At 37.3% G+C, this 23,973-nt stretch overlaps 1 protein-coding gene across 1 annotated transcript in view; it reads left to right on the top strand.

Annotated features, from left to right (window-relative positions):
• RNF17 (ring finger protein 17) overlaps positions 1–23,973 on the top strand; it is a 179,264-nt gene that overhangs the window by 109,464 nt on the left and 45,827 nt on the right. The window contains exons 20-22 of the mRNA XM_037799896.1: positions 4,136–4,363; positions 5,049–5,199; positions 5,356–5,474. Coding sequence (XP_037655824.1) covers positions 4,136–4,363; positions 5,049–5,199; positions 5,356–5,474 — 498 coding nt within the window. The remainder of the gene's footprint in view (positions 1–4,135; positions 4,364–5,048; positions 5,200–5,355; positions 5,475–23,973) is intronic.

Genomic DNA, 23,973 nt, shown 5'->3' with positions numbered 1-23,973 from the left:
ACCCTTGGGAGTCATGTCCCACGTAGGGGGGAGCGCAGTGAGTTTGCCTACAGAGTTGACTTAGAGAGGCCACATCTGAACAACAAAAGAGATTCTCTGGGGGTGACTCTTAGGCACCATTCTCCTTTGCAGCAATAAACTTCATAAAGGCAAGCCCCAAAATTGAGGGCTCAGCCTTCTAAATTGGTAGTCGTCAATGCTTGTGAGAATATCATCAATTCCCCAAGTGGGGAAATTTAATATTTCCACATTTTCCCCCAGTCCCTCAATGGGGCTTTTCAAATACATTTTTATTCTCTGCCCAGATTACTCTGGGATGTATTGGGGCTTCACACTAACTTGTACAAACCAACCAGATTTTACTCCCTATTCAACGTCCCATGTAATTATGTTGTTTGAATAAACTGACCATACAAGTTAAATCATACAGTGTGTTACAAACAATTAACATTTTGTACCTAATAAACGTCTTGTCCTTTAGTCTCACAGAGAAGTTGAAATTTTAAAAACTGTCAATATCGTCCTTACCCTTTAGTCTGATTTACCTTAGTCCTAACCAAGTGCATTTCATTCACACCTCTAATTGTAAAGTCTGATCTCTTTTTTCAGACTCCTTAACATTTGCTGTACAGGTTAATGATGACATTCATAGCTGCCAGACTCTGACCCCGAGTCTCAGGTGTCACACAGATACCCAAAGTTCCAGGGACTGGCCAGATTATACGCAAAGAGCTCAGCATCTCAGAATTTAGAAATAACCATTACAACTCAGGAATAGATGTTAACTGCTATAAGAGCTTACAATCTAGGAACCTTTGCAATAAGCCTTCTCCTGATAACCTGTGCTCTCAGACTGAATTCTCAGTTTGTACATTATAGTTAGTCCATATTAAAGAGGTATTATAATGTTTTTCTTTTCATTTCTGGCTTATTTCACCCAAAATACTATCATCAATGTCCATGAGCCTCACAACTTCACTCCTTATAGCACATCAACACTCCATTGTATATATACACCACAGTTTGCCATTCCATTCATCAGCTGATGTACCAGTAGGCCACCTCTATCCACTGTAAATTGTGCATACTGACACCATAAACCCTGCTGTGCACCACAGTTTGCCATTCCATTCATCAGTCGATGTACCAGTAGGCCACCTCTAGCCGCTGTAAATTGTGAATACTGCTACTATAAACCCCACTGTGCAAATGTCCATTCCTGTCCCTATTTTCAGTTCTTCCAACTAAATACCCAATAACCAGGTTGCAGGACCATATGGCAACCCCATGTTTAGTTTCCTGTGAAACCATCACACTGCCCTCCAAGATGGGCTGCAACATTCTGCTTCCCCAACAGTGGTGGTTAGGTACATCCCCCTCTCCACATTTTCTCCAGCACTTGTATCCCTCTGTTTATTTTTTTGACTGTTTTATTCACACACCATACATTCCATCCTAAGTAAACAATCAGTGGTTCCTTGTATAATCACATAGTTATGCATTCACCACTACTGTCTTTATAAGGACATTTCCATTTCTTCCATAAAGGAGGAAGAGGTGAAAAAAAAAAAAGAAAAAAGAAAAAAATGACAACTGAAAAGCAACAAAAGAAAAGATAAAATTAAAAAGTCTGTCAAGACTAATGCCAAGGATCCCATACTCCTCCCTTATATCCCCGTCTTATAGGCATTTAGCTTTGGTATATTGCCTTTGTTACAATTAAAGGAAGCATATTACAGTGTTACTGTTAACTATAGACTCTAGTTTGCATCGATTGTATTTCTCCCCAATACCACCCCTTTTTGTTGACATTGATTTGTTCTCCCTCATGTAAAAACATATTTGTACATTTCATCACAATCATTGTCCTCTCTAGGTTTTACTAAGTTATACAATAACAGTATTTATCTTCTATCTTTCCTTCTTGTGTCCTACATGCCCCTTACCACCTTCTTTTAGCCATATTCACAGTCATCTTTGTTTAGTGTACTTACATTATTGTACTACCATCACCCAAAATTGTGCTCCAAGCCTCTCTCTCCTGTCATCTTCTCTCTGTCTGTAGTGCTCCCTGTAGTATTTCCTGTAGAGCTGGTATCTTGTTTACAAACTCTCTCATTGTCTGTTTGAGAATATTTTAAACTCCCTCTCATATTCGAAGGACAGTTTTGCCTGCTTTAAAATTCTTGGTTAGCAGTTTTTCTTTAATATATCATACCACTGCCTTCTCATCTCCATGGTTTCCACCGAACAATCTGCATATAGTCTTATCGAGCTTCCCTTGTATGTGATGGATCGCTTTTCTCTTGCTGCTTTCAGAATTCTCTCTTTGTCTTTGACATTTGATAATCTGATTATTAAGTGTCTTAGCATAGGTGTGTTCAAATATATTCTGTTTGGGTATGCTGTGCTTCTTGGATCTGTAATTTTATATCTTTCATAAGAGATGGGGAATTTTCATTGATTATTTCCTCCATTATTGCTTCTGCCCCTCTTCCCTTCTCTTCCCCATCTGGGACATCCATGACATGTATATTCACATGCTTCGTGTTGTCATTCAGTTCCTGGAGACGTTGCTCATATTTTTCCATTCTTTTCCCTGTCAGTCCTTTTGTGTGTAGGATTTCAGATGTCCTGTTCTCCAGTTCATGAATCTTTCTTCTGCCTCTTCAAATCTGCTGTTGTATGTCTCCATTGTGTTTTTCATCTCTTGTATTGTGCCTTTCATTCCCATATGTTCTGCCAATTGTTTTTTCAAACTTTCAAGTTCTTCCTTATGTTTGCCTAATGTCTTTTTTTATATCCTTCATCTCTTTTGCCATATCTTCCCTCAGCTCCTTGATTAGAGTTTTGAATTGACTTAGCATATTAGTTCAAACATCTTTAATTAGTTGTTTCAATTCCTGTGTCTCAGTTGAAGGGTAAGTTTCTTCCTTTGACTGGGCCATATCTTCATTTTTCCTAGTGTGGTTTGTCATTCTCTGTTGTCTAGGCATCTGTTTTCCTTGATTACCCTAGTCAGATTTTCCCAGACCAGACTGGCCCAGGTCTCAGGAAGAGACTGTCCCTGAGGGTGAGACCCAGTAAATTGTCAGACTTTCCTGTGAGGCCTCTAGACTCTGTGCTTTTCCTACCCTGCCCAGCAGGTGGCACTTGTCAGCCCACAGCTCTCCACTGGTATAAAGAGGTGTGGGCCCTTTAATTCTTAGGAGACCCTGTCCTGACTAGGGACCTATGATGTCAGAAGCCAAGTTTAAGTTGTTTCTTGTTCCCTCTCCCCAAAGCCCTGGGGTCTGAATTCTCTGAGGGAGGGCAGCCACTTGAGCTGGGCCCCACTCCCTTTTCTTAGGGAAGATACACCCTTTAGGGAGTTATCTTCTCCACTTGAATTTCTCCTTTATCTCTTGGACTCTGTTAACTCCACCCTTGCCTGGGTGAAGGCTGACAATTGAAAATGCCTGAGGCTTTCTCTAATGAGCTACTTAGAATGTGAGAGAAAAAAAAGGAAAAAGAGCAAAAGCCCCTTTTCAGAGCCAGTCCCCAGCCCCCCAGTTTCATCAGTCAACCAGTACTGGTACCCGATTCTCTGTGCTCCTTTTCTTGGGCCACAGCCATTTTCCTGTAATCTGAGCTCAGCTGTCTCCAAAACCTCTGTTTTTATTTATTTATTTACCACTCCTACCCAACCCCCATCAGCCCTGCCTCCTTTCCACTGAGAGGAACCCCAGGTTTCCTTCCTGCTTTGTCCAGGATTGTCTGTGCTTGTAGCTTGTATTCAGTAGTCCAAATTTGTTAATTAAAACTACAATTGGAGTTTTCTTTTTTCCACACAAAAGTGTTTCAACTCGGCTTGCTGTGCCCATGGTGGGGTGGGGTGGGGCACTGGTTCCACAGTTTGGGGAGCTTTACTTACAATTCTGTGCTGCAATCTCAGTTGTTCTACCCATTCCAGGCTGGTATATGATGTGTGAGCAGTCACGGATGTCCCCCAACAATTGTTGCATTTTATTTACTAGTTGTTCCTGGTTATTTACTAGTTGCTTTAGAGGACTAATTAAATTCCACACCTCTGTGTGCTGCCATCTTTCCCTGCCTCCACAAACTATTCTTTTTACTAATGGATTTTATTTTTCAGATACACCCTCAGAGATAATTCCAAAAAGCATATTGAAGTATGGGATCCTTCTCCAGAAGAAATTATTTCAAACGAAGTAAACATCTTAAACCCTGTATCTACAAAATCTCTACCTAATGAGAATTTCCAATCACTATACAATAAGGAACTGCCTGTGCATATCTGTAACGTAATCTCTCCTGAGAAGATTTATGTTCAGTGGTTATTAACAGAAAACTTACTTAATAGGTATAACATATAAGGAAAACATATATTGCATGTGGTTTTCATCTTTCTGTATTTTTTCAGAGATCCAGAAGTCTTAAATGTAGAATTTTAAAAGTAGCAAAATTATTTAAGTTAATAATGGTAAAAAGTAAATATATATATATATCTTTATTGTTTTTTGTTTTGTTTTTGCTATACTAGAATTCATCATTCCACAGATACTTACTGAGCACCTATTGTGTAACATTATATAGTATTATATATAATACTGTGTGTATTATAGGTCTTAGGGAAATAGTGGTAAAAATTTGGACAAATGTTTGCCCTCATAAAGCTTAAATTATCTTAGAGGGAAAAACAATAAAATATTTAGTGAGGCAGGTAATGATAAGTACAAGAGAGAAAAACAACTAGGGAAAAAAGCAGTTTTAGGGTGGTCAGGGAAGACTTCACTGAGACAGTGATATTTGATATGGGGCTTGAAGAAATAGAGTAAGCCATGTGGCTATCTGGGGGAAGTTCATCTCAAGCAGAGGTAACAGCTAATACTAAGACCCTGAGGTGGAACTATGCTTGGTATATTCAAGGAAGAATAAGATGTTCAGTTTGGCTGGAGTGGAATGAGCAAGAGGGAACAGTAGAAGAGATGCTGTGTTATGATATAAGAAAAGATTTAGAAAGTTAAATATTTTTTATCTCTACATAGTTTAGAAGAAAAGATGGTAGCTGCTTATGAAAACTCAAAATGGGAACCTATTAAATGGGAAAATGAAATGCACTGTGCTGTTAAGATCCCTGATAAAAATCAGTGGCGAAGAGGCCAAATCATCAGAATGGTTACAGACACATTGGTAGAGGTAAATGCAATTTAAAATTATAACTGAGAAAGTGAATGAATTTTGTATTTTTTTTCCTGGAATTGTTTAATCCAAAATTTTATTATCCTTTTCAGTTTGCAGAAAACTGTTTTGATGTATTGTCTTTCCGTAGACTTAAAGTTACTGTTTTCATAGGTCTTGCTGTATGATGTCGGTGTTGAACTAGTGGTGAATACTAACTGTTTAAGAGAACTTCAAGAAAATCTAAAGACAGTGGAAAGATTATCTTTGGAATGCACTCTTGTTGATATAAGGTAGTTTTTAGCTGAGTAAATTAATTTTCTCACTATTGACTATGATCATTTTAAGTATTTTTCTTTTTGGATGGACTCTTGTTAGTTTCAGTTTTGTTAAAATGTTCTTAAGTCTTCATAAAATCTAGTTTATTTAGAGTTTTAAAAATAGGTAAAGATAAAAATTTGGAGCACATATGTTTTTTTTTTTTAAAGTCCTTTTTTTTTTTTATTAAATTTCAGTTTTATTGCAATACATCACACACCATACAATCATCCATGATATACAATCCACTGTCCACAGTATGATAACATAGTTATGCGTTCATCACCACAAGTCTATCTCTGAACATTTTCCTTACATCAGAAAGAACCAGAACAAGAATAAAAAATAAAAGTGAAAAAAACACCCAAATCATCCCCCATCCCACCCCATTTGTCCTTTAGTTTTTATCCCCATTCCTCCACTCATCCATACACTAGATAAAGGGGGTGTGATCCACAAGGTCTTCACAATCACACTGTCACCCCTTGTAATCTACATTATTAAATAATTGTCTTCAGGAGTCCAGACTGCTGGGTTGGAGTTTGGTAGTTTCGGGTATTACTTCTAGCTATTCCAATACATTAAAGCCTAAGAGGTGTTATCTATATAGTGCATAAGAATGTCCACCAGAGTGACCTCTCGACTCCATTTGGAATCTCTCAGCCACTGAAACTATTTCGTCTCATTTTGCATCCCCCTTTTGGTCAAGAAGATACTCTCAGTCCCACGATGCTGGGTCCACATTCATCCCAGGAGTCATAGTCTGTGTTGCCAGGGAGATTTACACCCTGGAGTTGGGTCCCACGTAGGGGGGAGGGCAGCGAGTTCACCTGTCGAGATGGCTCAGTTAGAGAGAGAGAGGGCCACATCTGAGCAACAAAGAGGTACTCAGGGGAGACTCTTAGGCACCGTTACACTACAACTTTAGACTCTTCCTTCTGTGGTAATGAGCTTCATAAGGGCAAGTCCCATGCTTGAGGGCTCAGCACATCAAACTGCCAGTCCCAATGTTTGTGACAACATACGCTAGGGGATCAGCATCTTAAAGTTTAGAGATAGGCCTTACAACTTCAGGGATAGAGTTAACTGCTGTAAGAGCTTACAATCTAGGAACTATTACAATTATTGTGTCCACGTTAGGCTATGTTCTAAGATTCAATTCTGAGTTTACACATTGTAGTTAGTCCATATTAGTGAGGCATCATCCCTCTCACCATGTTTTCTCCAACACTTTTACTCCTATATATATATTTTCCTACAATTTTATAGAGTTATATTCACATACCATACATTTATCCACAGTGTACAATCAGTTGTTCATGGTATCATCATAAAGTTGTACATTTATCACCACAATCAGCATCTTGAGCATACTCATTACTACAAGAAAAATTGTTTGTTTTGTTTTTTTTTAGCAATAAGAAAAAATGATAAAAAGAAAAATAACGTGTCATACAATACAATATACTACTAAGGATAGCACATAACACCACTACCAAGAATCCCATATTACTCCCCTATATCCCCTTCTTATATACATTTAGCATTGGCGTATTGCCTTTGTTACATTTAATGGAGGTATATTACAATGTTACTGTTGACCATAGACTCAGTTTGCTTTTGATTATGTTTTTCCTGAATACCATCCCTTTTCCAAATTTCTACATGGTTGACATTCATTTGCTTTCCCACATGCAAAAATATTTTTATATTTGTATATTTAGTAACAGTCATTGGCCACTCCAGTTTTTGCCACATTATACAGTCCCAGTCTTTATCATCTATCTTTACCTCTGGTGTCATACATTCTCCTGTCCCACCTCTTTCAGCCTTACTCACAGACGTCTTTGTTCAGTGTACTTACAATACCGTGCTACCATCACACAGTATTATGCTATCTATTTCTGGATCTATGCAATCAATCCTAAACATTCTGTAGTCCTTCAGCATCAAATGGCTGATCTCTGCCCTCTTTCTATCTCCTGGTCGCCTGTGTTGTCAGCTTTTAACTCCCAAAGTTTGTTCATTAATGTCGTTCATATTAGTGAGACCATACAGAATCTGTCCTTTTGTTTCTGGCTAACTTCACTCAACATAATGTCCTCAAGGTTCATCCACATTATTACATGATCCATGTCTTTGTTCTGTCTTATAGCTGCATAATATTCCATCATGTGTATATACCACAGTTTGTTTATTCACTCGTCCTTTGATGGACATTTGGGCTGTTTCCATCTCTTGGCAATCGTGAATAATGCTGCAATAAACATTGGTTTACAAATGTCTGTTTGCGTCTTAAGTTTCAGTTCCTCTGAGTATATACCCAGCAGTGGAATAGCTGGGTCATATGGCAAATCTATATTTAGCTTCCTGAGGAACCTCCATACTGTCTTCCAGAGTGGTTGCACCATTCTGCATACCCACCAACAATGAATAAGTGTGCCTCTTTCTGCACATCCTCTCCAGCACTTGTCATTTTCTGTTTTTTGGATAATGGCCATTCTGGTAGGTGTGAGATGATATCTCATTGTGGTTTTGATTTACATTTCCTTAATAGCCAGTGAAGTTGAGCATTTTTTCATATGCTTTTCAGCCATTTGTATTTCCTCTTCAGAAAAATGTCTGTTCATGTCTTTTGCCCATTTTTTAATTGGATTGTTTGTCTTTCTGTTATTGAGATGCAGGATTCCTTTATATATTCGGGATATTAAACCCTTATCTGATATGTGGTTTCCAAATATCATCTCCCATTGTGTAGGTTGCCTTTTGACTTTTCTGACAAAGTCCTTTGATGTACAAAAGTGTTTAATTTTGACGAGATCCCATTTGTCTATTTGTTCTTTGGTTGCTCGTGCCTTGGGTGTAAGGTCTAAGAAACCACCTCCTTTCACAAGATCTTTAAGATATTGCCCTACATTTTCTTCTAAGAGTTTATGGTCTTGGTGCTAATGTTTAGGTCTTCGATCCACTTTGAGTTAATTTTGGTATAAGGTGTGAGATGGACATCCTCTTTCATTCTTTTGGAAATGGATATCCAGTTCTCCAAACACCATTTATTGAACAGGCTGCTCTTTCCCAGTTGCTTCGGCTTCACTGCCTTATCAAAGATCAGTTGTCCATAGATGTGAGGGTCTACTTCTGAACACTCAATTCGATTCCATTGATCAGTATATCTGTCCTTATGCCAGTACCATGCTGTTTTGAGCACTGTAGCTTTGTAATATGCTTCAAAGTCAGGTAGTGCGAGACCTCCCACTTCACTCCTCTTTCTCAAGACATTTTTGGCTATTCGGGACATCTTACCCTTCCAAATAAATTTAGTTATTGGTTTTTCTATTTCTGTAAAGTAAGTTGTTGGGATTTGAATTGGTATTGCATTGAATCTGTAAATCAGTTTAGGTAAAATTGCCGTCTTAACTATATTTAGTCTTCCAGTCCATGAACATGGTATGTTCTTCCATTTTTTCAGGTCTTGTTCAATTTCTTTTAGCAGTTTCTTATAGTTTTCTATGTAAAGGTCTTTTGTGTCCTTGGTTAAGTTTATTCCTAAATACTTGATTCTTTTGGTTGCTATTGTAAATGGGATTTTTTTCTTGATTTCCTCCTCTTGTTGCACATTACTTGTATATAGGAACACTACAGATTTTTGCGTGTTGATCTTGTAGCCTGCTACTTTGCTGTATTCATTGACTAGTTCTAGTAGCTTGCTGTAGATTTTTCTGGATTTCCTACATATAGAATCATGTCATCTGCAAATAGTGAAAGTTTTACTTCTTCCTCTCCAATTTGGATGCCTTTTATTTCTTTTTCTTGCCTAATTGCTCTAGCTAGAACTTCCAGCACAATGTTGAATAGCAATGGTGATAGTGGGCATCCCTGTCTTGTTCCTGATCTTAGAGGAAAAGCTTTCAGTCTCTCCCCATTGAGTGTGATGTTAGCTGTGGGTTTTTCATATATTGCCTTTATCATTTGAAAAAATTCCCTTCTATTCCTATCCTTTGAAGTGTTTTCATCAGGAAAGGATGTTGAATTTTGTCAAATGCCTTTTCTGCATCAATCGAGATGATCATGTGGTTCTTCTGCTTTGATTTATTGATGTGGTGTATTACATTAATTGATTTTCTTGTGTTGAACCAGCCTTGCATACCTGGAATAAATCCCACCTGGTCATGGTGTATAATTCTTTTAATGTGCTGCTGGATTCGATTTGCGAGTATTTTGTTGAGGATTTTTGCATCTATATTCATTAAAGAAATTGGTCTATAATTTTCTTTTTTTGTAGTATCTTTGCCTGGTTTTGGTATTAGGGTGATGATGGCTTCATAGAGTTAGATAGCTTTCCCTCTTCTTCAATTTTTTTGAAGAGATTGAGCAGGATTGGTACTAATTCGTTCTTGAATGCTTGGTAGAATTCACCTGTGAAACCATCTGGTCCTGGGCTTTTCCTTTTTGGGAGCTTTTTGATGACTGACTCAATCTCTTTACTTGTGATTGGTTTGTTGAGGTCATCTATTTCTTCTTGAGTTAATGTTGGTTGTTTATGCTTTTCTAGGAAGTTGTCCATTTCATCTAAGTTGTCTAGTTTATTAGCATATAGTTGCTCATAGTATCTTCTCATTAACTCCTTAATTTCTGCAGGGTCGGTAGTTATATTTCCTTTCCCATTTCTGATTGCATTTATTTGCATCTGCTCTCTCTTTTTTTTTGTTAGCCTAGCCAGTGGTCCATCGATTTTATTGATCTTCTCAAAGAACCAACTTCTGGTTTTGTTGATTCTCTCTGTTGTTTTCCTGTTCTCAATTGCATTTATTTCTGCTCTAATCTTTGTTATTTCTTTCCTTCTGCTTGCTTTGGGGTTAGTTTGCTGTTCTTTCTCTAATTCCTCCAGGTGAGCAGTTAACTCTTCAATTTTTGCTCTCTCTTCTCTTTTAATATAGGCATTTAGGGCAATAAATTTCCCTCTTAGCACCGCCTTTGCTGCATCCCATAAGTTTTGATAAGTTGTGTTTTCATTGTCATTTGCCTCGAGGTATTTACTAATTTCTCTTGTAATTTCTTCCTTTACCCACTGTTTTTCTAAGAGGGTGTTGTTTAGCCTCCATATGTTTGTGAATTTTATGACCTTCTGCCTTTTATTTATTTCCAACTTCATTCCATTGTGGTCTGAGAAAGTGTTTTGTATAATATCAATATTTTTAAATTTGTTGAGACTTGCTTTGTGACCCAGCATGTGGTTTATCCTAGAGAATGTTCCACGAGCACTTGAGAAAAAAGTGTATCCTGCTGTTGTTGGATGTAGTGTTCTATAAATGTCTGTCAAGTCTAGTTCATTTATCATACAATTCAACATCTCTCTTTCTTTAGTGATCCTCTGTCTAGATGTTCTATCCATTGATGAGAGTGGTGTATTGAAGTCTCCAACTATTATTGTAGAGGTATCTATTTCTCCTTTCAGTGATCGCAGTGTTTGCCTCATGAATTTTGGGGCATTCTGGTTTGGTGCATAAATATTTATGACTGTTATGTTTTCTTGATGAATTGACCTTTTTATTAGTATATAGTGTCCTTCTTTGTCTCTTTTAATTGTTTTGCTTTTGAAGTCTAACTTGTCTGATATTAATATAGCTACTCCCACTTTTTTCTGGTTGTTGTTTGCATGAAATATCTTTTTCCAACCTTTCACTTTCAGTCTATGTTTGTCCTTGTTTCTAAAGTGAGTTTCTTGTAGACAGCATATAGATGGGTCCTGTTTTTTAATCCATTCTGCCAGTCTGTGTCTTTTTATTGGGGAGTTTAATCCATTTACATTTAGTGTTATTACTGTAAGGGCAGTACTTTCTAATACCATTTTGTTTTTTGGAATTTATATGTCATATCTTATTTTTTCCTCTCCTTTTACCTTTCCTGATAATCTTCATTTCTGCACTCTTCTCCAACTCTCTCTTTCCTGTCTTTTCCTATCAGCCTGTAGCACTCCCTTTAGTATTTATTGTAGTGCCGGTCTCTTATTCACAAACTCTCTCAGTGTCTGTTTGTCTGAAAATGTTTTAATCTCTCCCTCATTTTTGAAGGAAAGTTTTGCTGGGTATAGAATTCTTGGTTGGCAGTTTTTCTCTTTCAGTATCTTAAATATATCATGCCACTGTCTTCTTGCCTCCATGGTTTCTGCAGAGAAATCTGTACATAGCCTTATTGACTTTCCCTTGTACGTGATGGATTGCTTTTCTCTTGCTGCTTTCAGAATCCTCTCTTTGTCTTTGACATTGGACAGTCTGACCAGTAAGTGTCTTGGAGTAGGTCTATTGGGATCTATTCTATTTGGGGTACGTTGTACTTCTTGAATCTCTAATTTTCTGTCTTTTATAAGAGTTGGGAAATTTTCAGTAAATATGTCTTCTATTACTCTTTCTGCCCCCTTTCCCCTCTTTTCTCCTTCTGGGATACCCATAACACGTATATTTGTGCGTTTCATGTTGTCACTCAGCTCCCTAAGACCCTGCTCATATTTTTCCATTTTTTTCACCATCTGTTCTTTTGTGTGTGTGAATTTGAATGACCTGTCTTCCAGTTCACTGATCCTTTCTTCTGCCTGTTCAAATCTACTGTTGTGTCCCTCCATTGTGTTTTTCATCTCCTCCATTGTGGCCTTCATTCCCATGAGTTCTGCCATTTGTTTTTTTAAGTTTATGAATTCTTCTTTATGGTCAGCCAGTGTCTTCTTTATATCCTTCAGCTCTTTTGCTATATCTTCCTTCATTTCATCAAATTTATTTAGCATTAGTTGCCTCCACTCCTGTGTCTCAGCTGAGCTATTAGTTTGTTCCTTTGGCTGGTCCATGTTTTCATGTTTCCTGGTATGGCTTGTTATCTTAAGTTGTCTAGGCATCTGATTTTCTTGATTAGTTTATTTTGGAGCTTGTTTTCTGTCTTTTACTTAGTGGTTTTCTTGTTGGTTGGCTTTGTTCTCTGGCCTCTGTTATTCAGTTCAACTTATTCTAGACCTCTAACTTAGGTTCTATTTAGTTGATCGGAATTTTTCCCCTCTTGTTTTTTCTGTTTCTTGCTCTACCTCTATGTAACCTTTTTGTGAGTGGGTCTCCTCAGATATGGTCGACCCTAGTCAGATTTTCCCAGTCTAGTGAGGCCCAGGTCTCATTGGGAGGGTATGGAGTTTTCCTGAGAATGAGACCCTCCTATGAGGCCTTTAGAATTGGTGCTTTTCCTCTCCTGTCCAGCAGGTGGCGCTGGCCAGCCCGCAGCTCCCCCACCAGTGTAAGGAGGTATGGAGCCTTTAGTTCTCCTGGTGACTCTGATCCTGTCAGGGGCATGGCTGACTGAAGCTGGAATCTGAATTCCAGCCCCTGGGGTCTGAATTCCCAGAAGGAGGACTGCCAGTTGAGCTGGGCCTCCCTCCACTCTCCCAATCCTCAGAATTCCAGTTGTCTCTCAGGGGCTCTATTCCCTTCTCCTCTCTCCTCTTTGGGGCCTCTCCAGGTAGATTCCTTGGTCAGCCTGAGTTGCCAATTAAAGACGGGGGTGGAGGCCTTCAGTAGTGAATACAGAATTCAAAGACACTGTAGGTACTCTGTCTCCCCTCAAGCCCAGCCTAGTCCCTCAACCTGGGCTTTCTGATAGAAAATAACCACATATATTACTTTTAGATTTAAAAAAAAAAAAAAAAAACAAAATAAAACAAATCAATAAAAACAAAAAATCAAAAAAAAAAAAAAAAAAAAAAAGAGTCTCTTTTAAACATTTTTCCCCAGCCTGGAAGTTTTGTCAGTGTCAGAATAGAGCATTTAAAGATATGCTTTGGGCTATTGTCTGATAATTACTCTCCAACCGCTTCAGTTCCACCCCTGCCAGGGGCTATTGAAATGCAAAAAGATAAGGGATCAGCGAGAAGCCAGAAGGGACAAAATGTAAGGGAAAAAAAAAATGGCTTTTTTGGAGTCTGGGAATGGGTGCCCGCTTTTACGTGCCCCCACTTCTTGGAGCCCAGCCCTTCTTTAGCACCCCAGCTCCCAAAGTTAGTTAATTAATTTGTTAATTAATTCTGCAGTTGAGGCTGGTTTGAGCCTCCCTTCTTGCCCTCAGCAGATTGCTGTTTTTTGGTTTTTTCCCTCCTTTCAGGGAGCCGGCAGCAAGATAGTCTGTGAGGTCTGGGTGGGGAGGGGCGCCAGACCCCTGGTCCGGGAAACTTACAATGTTCGCTGCGATCTCAGCTTTTCCTCCAATTCCAAACTTGTGTCCAATGTGTGACTGGTTACTGGAGACCCCGAAAACACTGTTTCATATAGTTCTTGGGTAATTGCCAGCTGCTCTAGGGGAGAGACGAAATTCTGCTCCTCACCACTCTGCCATCTTGCCGTAGTATTCCACATATGTTTTTTAAAGTCAATTTTATTGAGATATAGTCACGTACTGTACAATCCATGGTATACAGTCAGTTGTTCACAGTACCATTTTATAGCTCTGCATTCATCACCACAATCAATTTTTGAACATTTTCATTACCACACACACAAAAAAAGAATCAGAATAAAAATTAAAGTAAAAAAAGAACACCCAAAACATCCCATACTCCCCATCCCTCCCTATTCATTTATTTTTTGTCCTCATTTTTCTATTCATCCGTCCATACACTGGATAAAGGGAATGGAAACCACAAAGTTTTCACAATCACACAGTCACACAGTGTAAGCTATATAGTTACACAGTCATCTTCAAGAATCAAGGCTACTGGGTTGCAGTTCAACTGTTTCAGGTATTTCCTTCTAGCTGTTCCAATACACTAAAAACTAAAAAGGAATATCTATTTAAGACATAAAAATAATATCCAGAATGACCTCTAGACTCTATTTGAGATCTCTTAGCCACTGAAACTTTGTTTCATTTCTCTTCCCCCTTTTGGTCCAAGAAAGCTTTCTCAATCCCATGATGCCATGGCCAGGCTCATCCCTGGGAGTCATGTCCTATGTTGCCAGGGAGATTTACACCCCTGGGAGTCATATCCCATGTAGGAGGGAGCACAGTGAGTTTACCTGCAGAGTTGACTTAGAGAGAGAGGCCACATCTGAGCAACAAAAGAGGTTCTCTGGGGGTGACTCTTAGGCACCATTTTAAGTAGGCTTAGCCTTTCCTTTGCAGTAAAAAACTTCATAAGGGCAAGCCCCAAGATCAAGGGCTTGGTCTTCTAAATTGGTAGACCCCAATGCTTGTGAGAATATCATTAATTCCTCAGGTGGGGAAATTTAATATTTCCACATTTTCCCCCAGTTCCTCAAGGGGGCTTTGCAAGTACATTTTTATTCTCGGCCAAATTACTCTTATATGTATCAGGGCTTCACACTAACCTGTAAAAACCAACCAGAACTCACTCCCTAGTCAGCATTCCATGTAGTTATGTTGTTTGAATAAACTGACCATACAGGTTAAATTATGTGGTGTGTTACAAAAAAACATAGATTTTGCACCTAATATGCATCTCTTCCTTTGGTCTCACAGAGAAGTTGAAGTTTTAAAAATACTGTCATTATCATCCTTTACTCTTTCGTCTGATTTACCTTAATCCTAATCAAGTCCATTTCGTTCATATCTCTAACTGAAGTATGATCTCCTTTTTTCAGACTCTTTAACATTTGCTGTATGGGGTAATGGTGGAGCCCATATATTTTAATAGTATTAAGGAAATAGAAATGGGTCAGTTGACTATAAACTGTTGAATGAAAAAAAAACTTACACTGAGAAACAAAAAAGGCAGATAGAAATAAAATGGACTATTTTGTAAGCTTAGAATTGCATGGAGAGCTAAGTTATGTAAATTACCCAAAAAAAAAGAATTAGAATTCAGGGAAAATGGTGTGGCATAGTTTTTGAGTCTACTGGAATCCCACCATGAGAAAAGCAACTGGGATAGCAAACCAAAAACTACACAGTCAACATCTAAAACAAAAGTAGTAACAAGATTTCCCCTCAGAAGTCCCCAAACATGAGTAGATAGGGCACACCATAAACCAGGGTGCTTGTCATATCAGCATTTGTGTGGGAGAATGTGGAGAGATGGCAGCTGAATGTCCAAATAGGAACTGCCAACAGTATTTCCTGGAAACTGCAGGCCAATCTAAGAATAGCAGTAAAAACTAAGAAAGGTGTAATGCAGGATGCAACTTATAGTTGAATGCAAGGGGTCTGTAAGGTACCACAGTTTCACAATACTGTAGCCGCTTACCCAAATAAGAGTCTTAAAAGTAAACTGAAGCTCTCTTCAGTGACCCCACACTGAAGAGAAACAGCTGGAAATAGTGTCTAATTTGAACAAGGCAGAAACAGAGGTGCAAAGGAAAGAAAAGGTCCTGATAAAAGTAGAGGAAGGAATACAACCCAAGAACAAAGAGACAACCCAATCAAATAAAAACTGGAATAGACATTTCTCCAAAGAAGATATACACAGGACCAGTGGGCACATGAAAAGGTGCTCAACATCATTGGGCATTAGGGAAATGCAAATCAAAATCACAATGAGATATCACTTCATACCCGCTAGGATAGCTGTTATTTTTTTAAAACGAGAAATAATTAGTGTTGATGTGGAGAAATTGGAACCACAGGCATTGCTGGTGGAAATGAAAGATTATGCAGTCCTGTAGAAAACAGCTTGGTGGTCCCTTAAGAAGTTAAAGCGAATTATCATAAGACCTGGCAATTCTCCTTGGTATATACCCCAAAGAATTGAAAGCAGGGCCTTAAACATATTTGTACACTAATGTTCACAGTAGCATAACTCACAATAGCCAAAAACTGGAACCAACCCAAATGTCCATCAACAGATGAATGGGTAAATAAAATGTAGCATATCCATACAATGGAATACTCCTCAGCCATAAAAAGGAATGAAGTTCTGATACATGCTACAGCACTGATGAACCTTGAAAACATTATGCTAAGCAAAATAAGCCAGACCCAAAAGGACAAAGATATTGTATGATTCCACATATATGAAATATCTGGAATAGGCAAATCATAGAGGCAGAAAGTAGATTAGAGGTTAGGGCTGGGTAGGAAGGAATGGGCAGTTACTGCTTAATGAGTACAGAGTTTCTGTTTGCAATGATGAAAAAGTTTAAGTAATGGTTGGTAGTGATATTGCATTTAAGTAAGTAAATGTACTTAATGTCATTGAATTGTACACTTAAAAATGGTTCAGATGGCAACCTTTATATTGAATGTATGTTACCACAATTTTTTTAAAAGTAGAGGAGGGGAGCAGAGGAGCAATATTTCAAAGTATGAGGTCATATTTTCTGTCACTTTGGGGAAACAACAAAAAGGAGCCCAGAGCCATGAAGCTAGAAAAGCAATCATTATCTCCTTTCTCCTTAAAGCACAGGAAAATTTACTTTGCTTAAAAAAAATCAAAAGAAAGGATTGAGTCCAACCCCATACCAATTTATTATTCCTGAAAGAGAATAAAGAGCTAACTAATACTCCTAGAAGCAATGGCAATCCACCAAAATAGACATGCCTACAAAACAAACTATAATCTAGTATTTCAAAATGAACTGAAATTTTTAAATGATAGATGCTATGAAAGAACAACAGGAAATAAACTCAGAAAAACTCAGAAATAAGATTAGAGAGAAAGGATGATTTGAAAAGAGAGCAGAATTGGGGAAGAATTAGCCATAACAAAATCATTTCAGAAATGTAGAGTAAGCAAGAAGGAACAGAAGCAAAGAAACAGGAGTTATGCCTTAATAGAAATAGAAGAACGAAATTAGAAGTTTTTTTTTTTTGTTTTCAATGGGCAGAAATCCAAAGGATTCAAAAGAAAAAAAGATATATATAAAATAGGCAAAGAGCAGCTAACCTAAGTGTAGTAGGAATCCCAAAGAGGAAAACTGTGTTGATTAAGTACATGTGTCGACTTGGCTAGGTTATGGTGCTCAGTTTGGTCAAGCAAGCACTGGCCTGATTGCTCCTGTGGGGGTATTTCATAAGTGAATTTAAATCATTAGTTAGTTGATTGCATCTGCAGCTGATTAAAGGAGATGACCTTCAGCAAAGAGGGGAGTCTCCTATTCCAGTCAGTCAGAGGCCTTAAAGCAAGAACTGAGGATTTCAGCAATCAGAGAGAAGAATCTCTGCTTCAGCCAGCCCATTTCCACTTCATCAGAGTTTCCAAATTGCAGTCTGTCCTGTGGAGTTCAGACTTGTCAATCCCCACAGCCAAATGAGCAAATTCTTATAATAATTCTCTTATTATTTAACACACATACACACACACACACATATCTTGTGCCAGTTCTGTTAGTTTATATATTATTATACATGGTATATAAAAACTAAATATATAAAAACTAAAGCAACAGAATAAAACAGAAAGCTGCAGTCTAAGAAAGTGTTCCTAAAATAAGACTATTCAGAACCATATGTTGAAAGAACACACTGTATTGTATTTCTAAGAGAATAAATTTATAATGGCCAGCACCAAGAGACAATTTAGTAAAATTATTGACTTGAAAAATCGCATTGTCAAAACCACTGCTTTAGCTAGAAGATAATAGTCATATATTTAAAATAAAAAAACGGAAGGAAAAGAAAATGGTTAACTATGGATTTTATGTTCAAACTGACCAAGTATAAAGAGAAACACACAAACTTACATGATCACTTATGGACTCAGGGCATATTATTCCTAAGAACGTTCTTGAGGAGTCTATTAGAGAACAAGGTTCAGACAAGCAAAATAACATGAGAGATTTTGATGTAAGGACTGCTGGTGAGCATTACATTAATTTTATCTGTAGAACATAGACTAAATGATCATTAGGGAAGCAGTATAGTAAGCAATGGATGCTCTGGCAAAGTAAATATAGTAAAATTTCCAAAAATGGAGGAGAGAAAGGAGAGTGTATGTTAAAAGTTAAATAAGTTTGCCTTTTTTCTTATTGGTATTAACTAGTAGTACTTCAGGTAAGATGTTAGGGGAAAAGAGAGGGGCAAAGAAAAGGTTCCTAACAATATTGATTTAACTTTAGACCTGTGTTAATATTTTATATTAAAATTCAGTAAAAACAGTAAGGAAAGTGAAATCTAACTGTATATCTAGTGGTGGCATAGCCCTTCAGAGAGGAACTTTTTCAAGTGACTTGAAAGCACAATAAGTTATCTATTCATCCTTACAGGAATATATCCTAAGGACAAAAAAATACCTAGGGGGAAAAAAAAACAACTTCAGCTGTTTTCAGTAATCCCGAAGTTGGTTATAGTGCTGGTATCATTATTCTGAAGCTATTGTATGTGTATTGTGGGATAAATCAAAATAGTAATTATGTACTTACCATTAAGAACTGATAAAGATGTAAGATTGAAATTAATTAAAAGCCATTGCTCTGGTTTGCTAATGCTGCTGTTATGCAAAATACCAGAAATCAATCAGCTTTTATAAAGGAGGTTTATTTGGTTACAAATTTACAGTCTGAAGGCCATGAAAATGTCCAAGTTAAGGCATCAACACAAGTATACCTTCACCAAAGGAAGGCCAATGGCATCCGGAAAACCTGTTAGCTGGGAAGGCAGGTGGCTGACATCTGCTGATCCTGGGTTGTGTTTTACCTACTCTCTCAGCTCCTATGCTTTCTTCAAATGTTGCTCTTGGGGCATTTTGTTCTCTCTTAGCTTCTCCAGAGCCAACACTGGGCTGTCATCCCCAAAGCATCAGCAAAAATCTGCTTTCAGTGGCTGTCTCCAAAGTGTCTCTCTCAGCTGCTCTGAGGTCCTTCTATTTGTTAGATCTTTTACAGGACTCCGATAATTAAATCAAGACCCACCCATAATGGGTGGGGTCTTTATCTAAATGGAAATAATCTAATCAAACATTTTACTTACAGTTGATTGAGTCACATCTCCATGGAAACAATCAAAGGATTCCAACCCAATCAACACTAATACATCTGCCCCCACAAGTTTACATCAAAGAACATGGCATTTGGGGGAACATGATACATCCAAACCAGCACAGCCCTGTAGTACTAATTTTGAATTGGATGTATCACTATAAACTTGTGAGGTATTTTAATTTGAAAAAAATATGCTAAAAAAAAGAAAAGAAAAAATATATATGCATTTTTAGCTTAACCAGACTAATCCTGTAGCATTGAACTCCTCTAGAATATGAATTGTGATCTCCAAATATTATTTCCCATTAAAAGAAATTAGTGTTCTGTAGGGAAATGTGTGATTTTAGGCCTTAGGCATGAAATTTACAATATGATTCTAGAATATCTTGTCATAGCAAAAAGTATAAAAGCTATGAAAAATTATTAGGATCATGACATAATAACTCAGTAGCCAACCCAGATAAACTTGCACTGACCACAGATGGGACAACTTAAGCATCAACAAGGATGATAATTGTTATGCATTAAAACATTTAATATTTAAATCCGTAAGTTCATAGTGATATAAAAAAAAATCTCATTGATCACCTTTAGAGGACTCTAGAGATCTTCATTATTCTGAAGACTGGTAAATAAGGGAAACAAGCAATTGTTTTGCTTTTCCTGTACAGTAAATATTTCAGGATAATCAAACAGTTGATCAGGAAAATTTCTTTATAGAAGTATTCCAACTAACAAACAAAAGAAGAATGATATCATTAGAATACCACCATTTTAGAACCCCTAATAAAGGGATCTTGATGATGATTGTCAGTAGCTGCCAACATGACAAGAAGAGAGAGAACCAGACACTGTGTACCTCCTGATGGAAGTACAGAGCTCCGTGTATAAAATAGTTTTGCAGAGAAAAGAAAACCACAAACCTAAATCTGATAAGACACTATACCTAACTATGAATTGAAAGGAAATTCAGGGGGCATCCATGGGAATGCATGCAGCTAAATCCCAATCATAGGAAACTGCAGAAAAAATAACTCAATTTCTTCAACAGAAAACTGCAAGGGAAAGTTGACAGGGGATCTCAAGATACGTATCAATCATTCATGATATATAGACCTTATTTGCTTCCGATTCAAACATATTTAAAACATCAGGAAAATGTGAACACAGTATTTGATTTTAAGGAGTTACTACATTATTTAGATGATAGTGGTACTTTGGTTATATTTACTTTAAAAAGATTCAAAACTGTCTTTTGGCAATGCAGACTAAAATCTTTAGAGATGAAACAATGTGATAATCAGATATGTTTCAAAATAATCATAGATGGGGTGTGTAGTGAGATTAGAGATGAAATCTGGTCATGTATTGATAATTATCAAAGCTGGGCAGTGGAGATACCATATTTATATTACTGATTCAATTTTTATATATATTTTAAATTTTTCATAACTTTTTAAAGGTGAATTCATTGGATTTTTAAGAAAATATTCAGATAATCTTCCAATATTAAGCAAAACCTATAAATAAAATATAGCTTAAAGGAATAGGTGCTTTTGTTTCTTTGGCTGCTCAAGCAAATATCATGAAATGGGTTGGCTTAAACAGTGGGAATTTATTGGTTCATGGTTTTGAGGCTAGGAGAAGTCCCAGTCAAGGTCTCATCAAGGTAAAACTTTCTTCCCACAGTCTGGCATTCTGGGGCTGGCTGCTGGTGATTCTTGACTTTCTGTCGCATGGCAATGTATGTGGTGGCCTCTCCTGGCCTCTCCCTTCTCTTCTGGGCTCTGTGGATTTTCAGCTTCTGGCTGCTCCATCTGTGGCTTTTTCTCTTGGCCTGAATTTCATTCTCTCATAAAGGACTGCAGTAATAGGATTAAGACCCATCCTCATTGGGCTGGGCCACACCTTAACTCTGAAGTAACCTGATCAAAAATTCCTAGTTGCAGTGGGTTCACATCCACAGGAATGGATTAAGTTTAAGAACATGTTTTTCTGGGATACACAGTTCCAAACCACCACAATAGGAAAACATGGTCTACTTTGTTCTGAATAGATTATTTAGGAGGAAAATGTTGCTGTTTTGGTAAACACCCCCACCCCCCAACCCCATGGCTCTTCACAGATTCAAATGTAGACCTTCATTTTATGGTTTTCCAGGCTGGAAATGAGCCAAGAGAGCACTTAGCATAGATATATATTGTCTTCAGATTTCTTTCTTAAAAATACAGAAGAGAAACAAACAAACAAAAACAACAAAAAAATATATAGAAGTAGCAAATTCCTGTTTCTAGGGTCTTACCTTTGTTGATAAATGCATGACAGTAAAGCCATAGTGTCCTCATAACAAGAAACAGAATCTTAAAATTGAAATCCTGACAATTTAGAGGCATCACAATAGTAATTTCTTTTATATTAGCCCTAACAAATGAGCATTTTAAGACCTGCTTGAAAACTTGTAGTACTATGGAGCATACTTCTAAAGAGAGCTTTTTTCTTTATCAGGAAGCTTTGATTATTAATATTTCCTTATATTCCATTAAAATTGGCATATCCATATCTTCCACACATCTTAATTTTGCCTCTTATCTCTTCCATATGGAAAGGTAGCTATCATGTTCCACTCAGACGTTCTTCTCCCAGGCTGCCTTCTGTAAATGTTTTCTGATTTAAGTTAAGAGAAATATTTCAAGTATATTTTGAGCAAATCTCACAAAAACTATAAATATGTGATTCTGTTGAGTTATGCTTTGTTTACACCAATTTAAATTTGAATTTTGGGGGGTGAGTTGGGTTGGATTGGATTTCTAAAGTAGTTTTCATTGAACTCACTTTGAGCTCGTGAGTATTAGGGAACTAGTCAGAAACATGGTGGTCAGAGTTGTAACTCTATTAGAGTTTCAATTTTATTAAAGGATGATTCCAAAAAAGATCCCGAGCACTCAGGGTCTACCCATTTCTTGACTGAACCAGAGTTATCACACCCTGCTCTAAAGGACAAGGTATTGTCACCTGAAACAGAGATCAGATTTTATAGCAAAAACCCAGCCACTGACTTGGAGCAGCAGGACATACCTTGATGTCCTTAGGGCTTTGTACTTGGACAGGCTTCCGTAGAGATGGGACTTACACTTTCTTCAGACAATCCTATTAAGAAGCTATGTCTCTTAATACATGCAAATAACTGATTTTTTTCCACCTAGATAAAGAATTTTACACTTATTCCTGTCAAATTTCTAATTGGCTTTGAAATTGAATATTGATTTTGTTGTTCAGCATCTAGGCTATCCTTTCTAATGTTGCATTATTTATAAATTTGAAAGCATACGTCTATGTAAAAGGTGGCAGTTTACAGCTTATGGACCATATCCAGTAACATGTGCCATATATTTGACCTACGGAATGTTTTTACATGTTGAACTATTTTTCAAAATATTTATAAAACAGTAGATTTCACATAAAAATCTGAATTTCTGGTTTTTGTAGACAAAAATCAGAATATGTCGTCACTGAAGCAACAGTGTTGTCAAAAACTAATTGCCCTTCCCTCCAAAGGTGCAGAACAATCCTTAGCGATTGCCAAATAAATCTTACCTACTATTCACCATGTACTAGATGTAATTTTACATATGGGAAGAAACTTTGTCATTAATCAGTCTATAGCCATACTGAAGGATAATTTCCTATTCCTTTGATGTGCTACCCACAGGTATACAAAGTTATGCAGGACAGCTTGAGGTTTTAGATGGTCCCAAATTTGCTCTCCAACTTGAGGCAAATCCAGCCAGCCAATTGCTTGTTATTTAGCTCAAAGATTAAACATATTGAATAGACATTTCTCCAAAGAAGATATAAAAATGACCAGTAAGCACATGAAAAAAATGTTCATTAGCCATTAGAGAAACAAATTAAAACCACAGTGTGATGCCACTTAACATCCACAAGGATGGCTATTATTTAAAAAACAGAAAATAAGTGTTGGAAAGAATGCAGAGAAACTGTAACTGTAGTGCATTATTTATGGAAATGTAAAGTATTGCAGCCACTATGGAATGCAATATGGCAGTTCCTCAAAAAGTAAATATAGAATTAAATATTTGCCCAGCAATCCCACTTTGTTACATACACAGAGAAAGTGAAAACAGAGTTGCTAACAGATACTTCTATACCAACGTTTGTAGCAGTACTGTTCACAATAGCCAAAAGCTGGGAACAACACAAGTGTCCATCAACAAATGAATGGATAAAGAAAACATGGTAACATACACACAAGGAGTATTACTCACACAAGAAAAAATGAAGTTCTGCAACATGCTGCAGCATGGAAGAACAATGTAAACATTATGCCCAATGAAATAAGCCAGACACATAAGGACAATTATTGTATGATATCACTTTGACGACTAGGAATAGCAAATTCACAGAGACAGAAAGCAGATTGGAGGTTACCAGGAGAGAGGGGAATGGGAAGAAGGGAGAATGTGTGTTTGTAAAAAGAAAGCATAAGACCACCTAGAATGTATTTTTGCCAAAAACCAAATATCAAGTCAAATGCAGGGCACAGAAAAACATG

The sequence above is a fragment of the Choloepus didactylus genome, chromosome 12 (assembly GCF_015220235.1).
Source record: "Choloepus didactylus isolate mChoDid1 chromosome 12, mChoDid1.pri, whole genome shotgun sequence".
NCBI lineage: Eukaryota > Metazoa > Chordata > Mammalia > Pilosa > Megalonychidae > Choloepus > Choloepus didactylus.
Note: the sequence above shows the minus strand (reverse complement) of the source record. Positions and strands in the feature narration are given on the sequence as shown.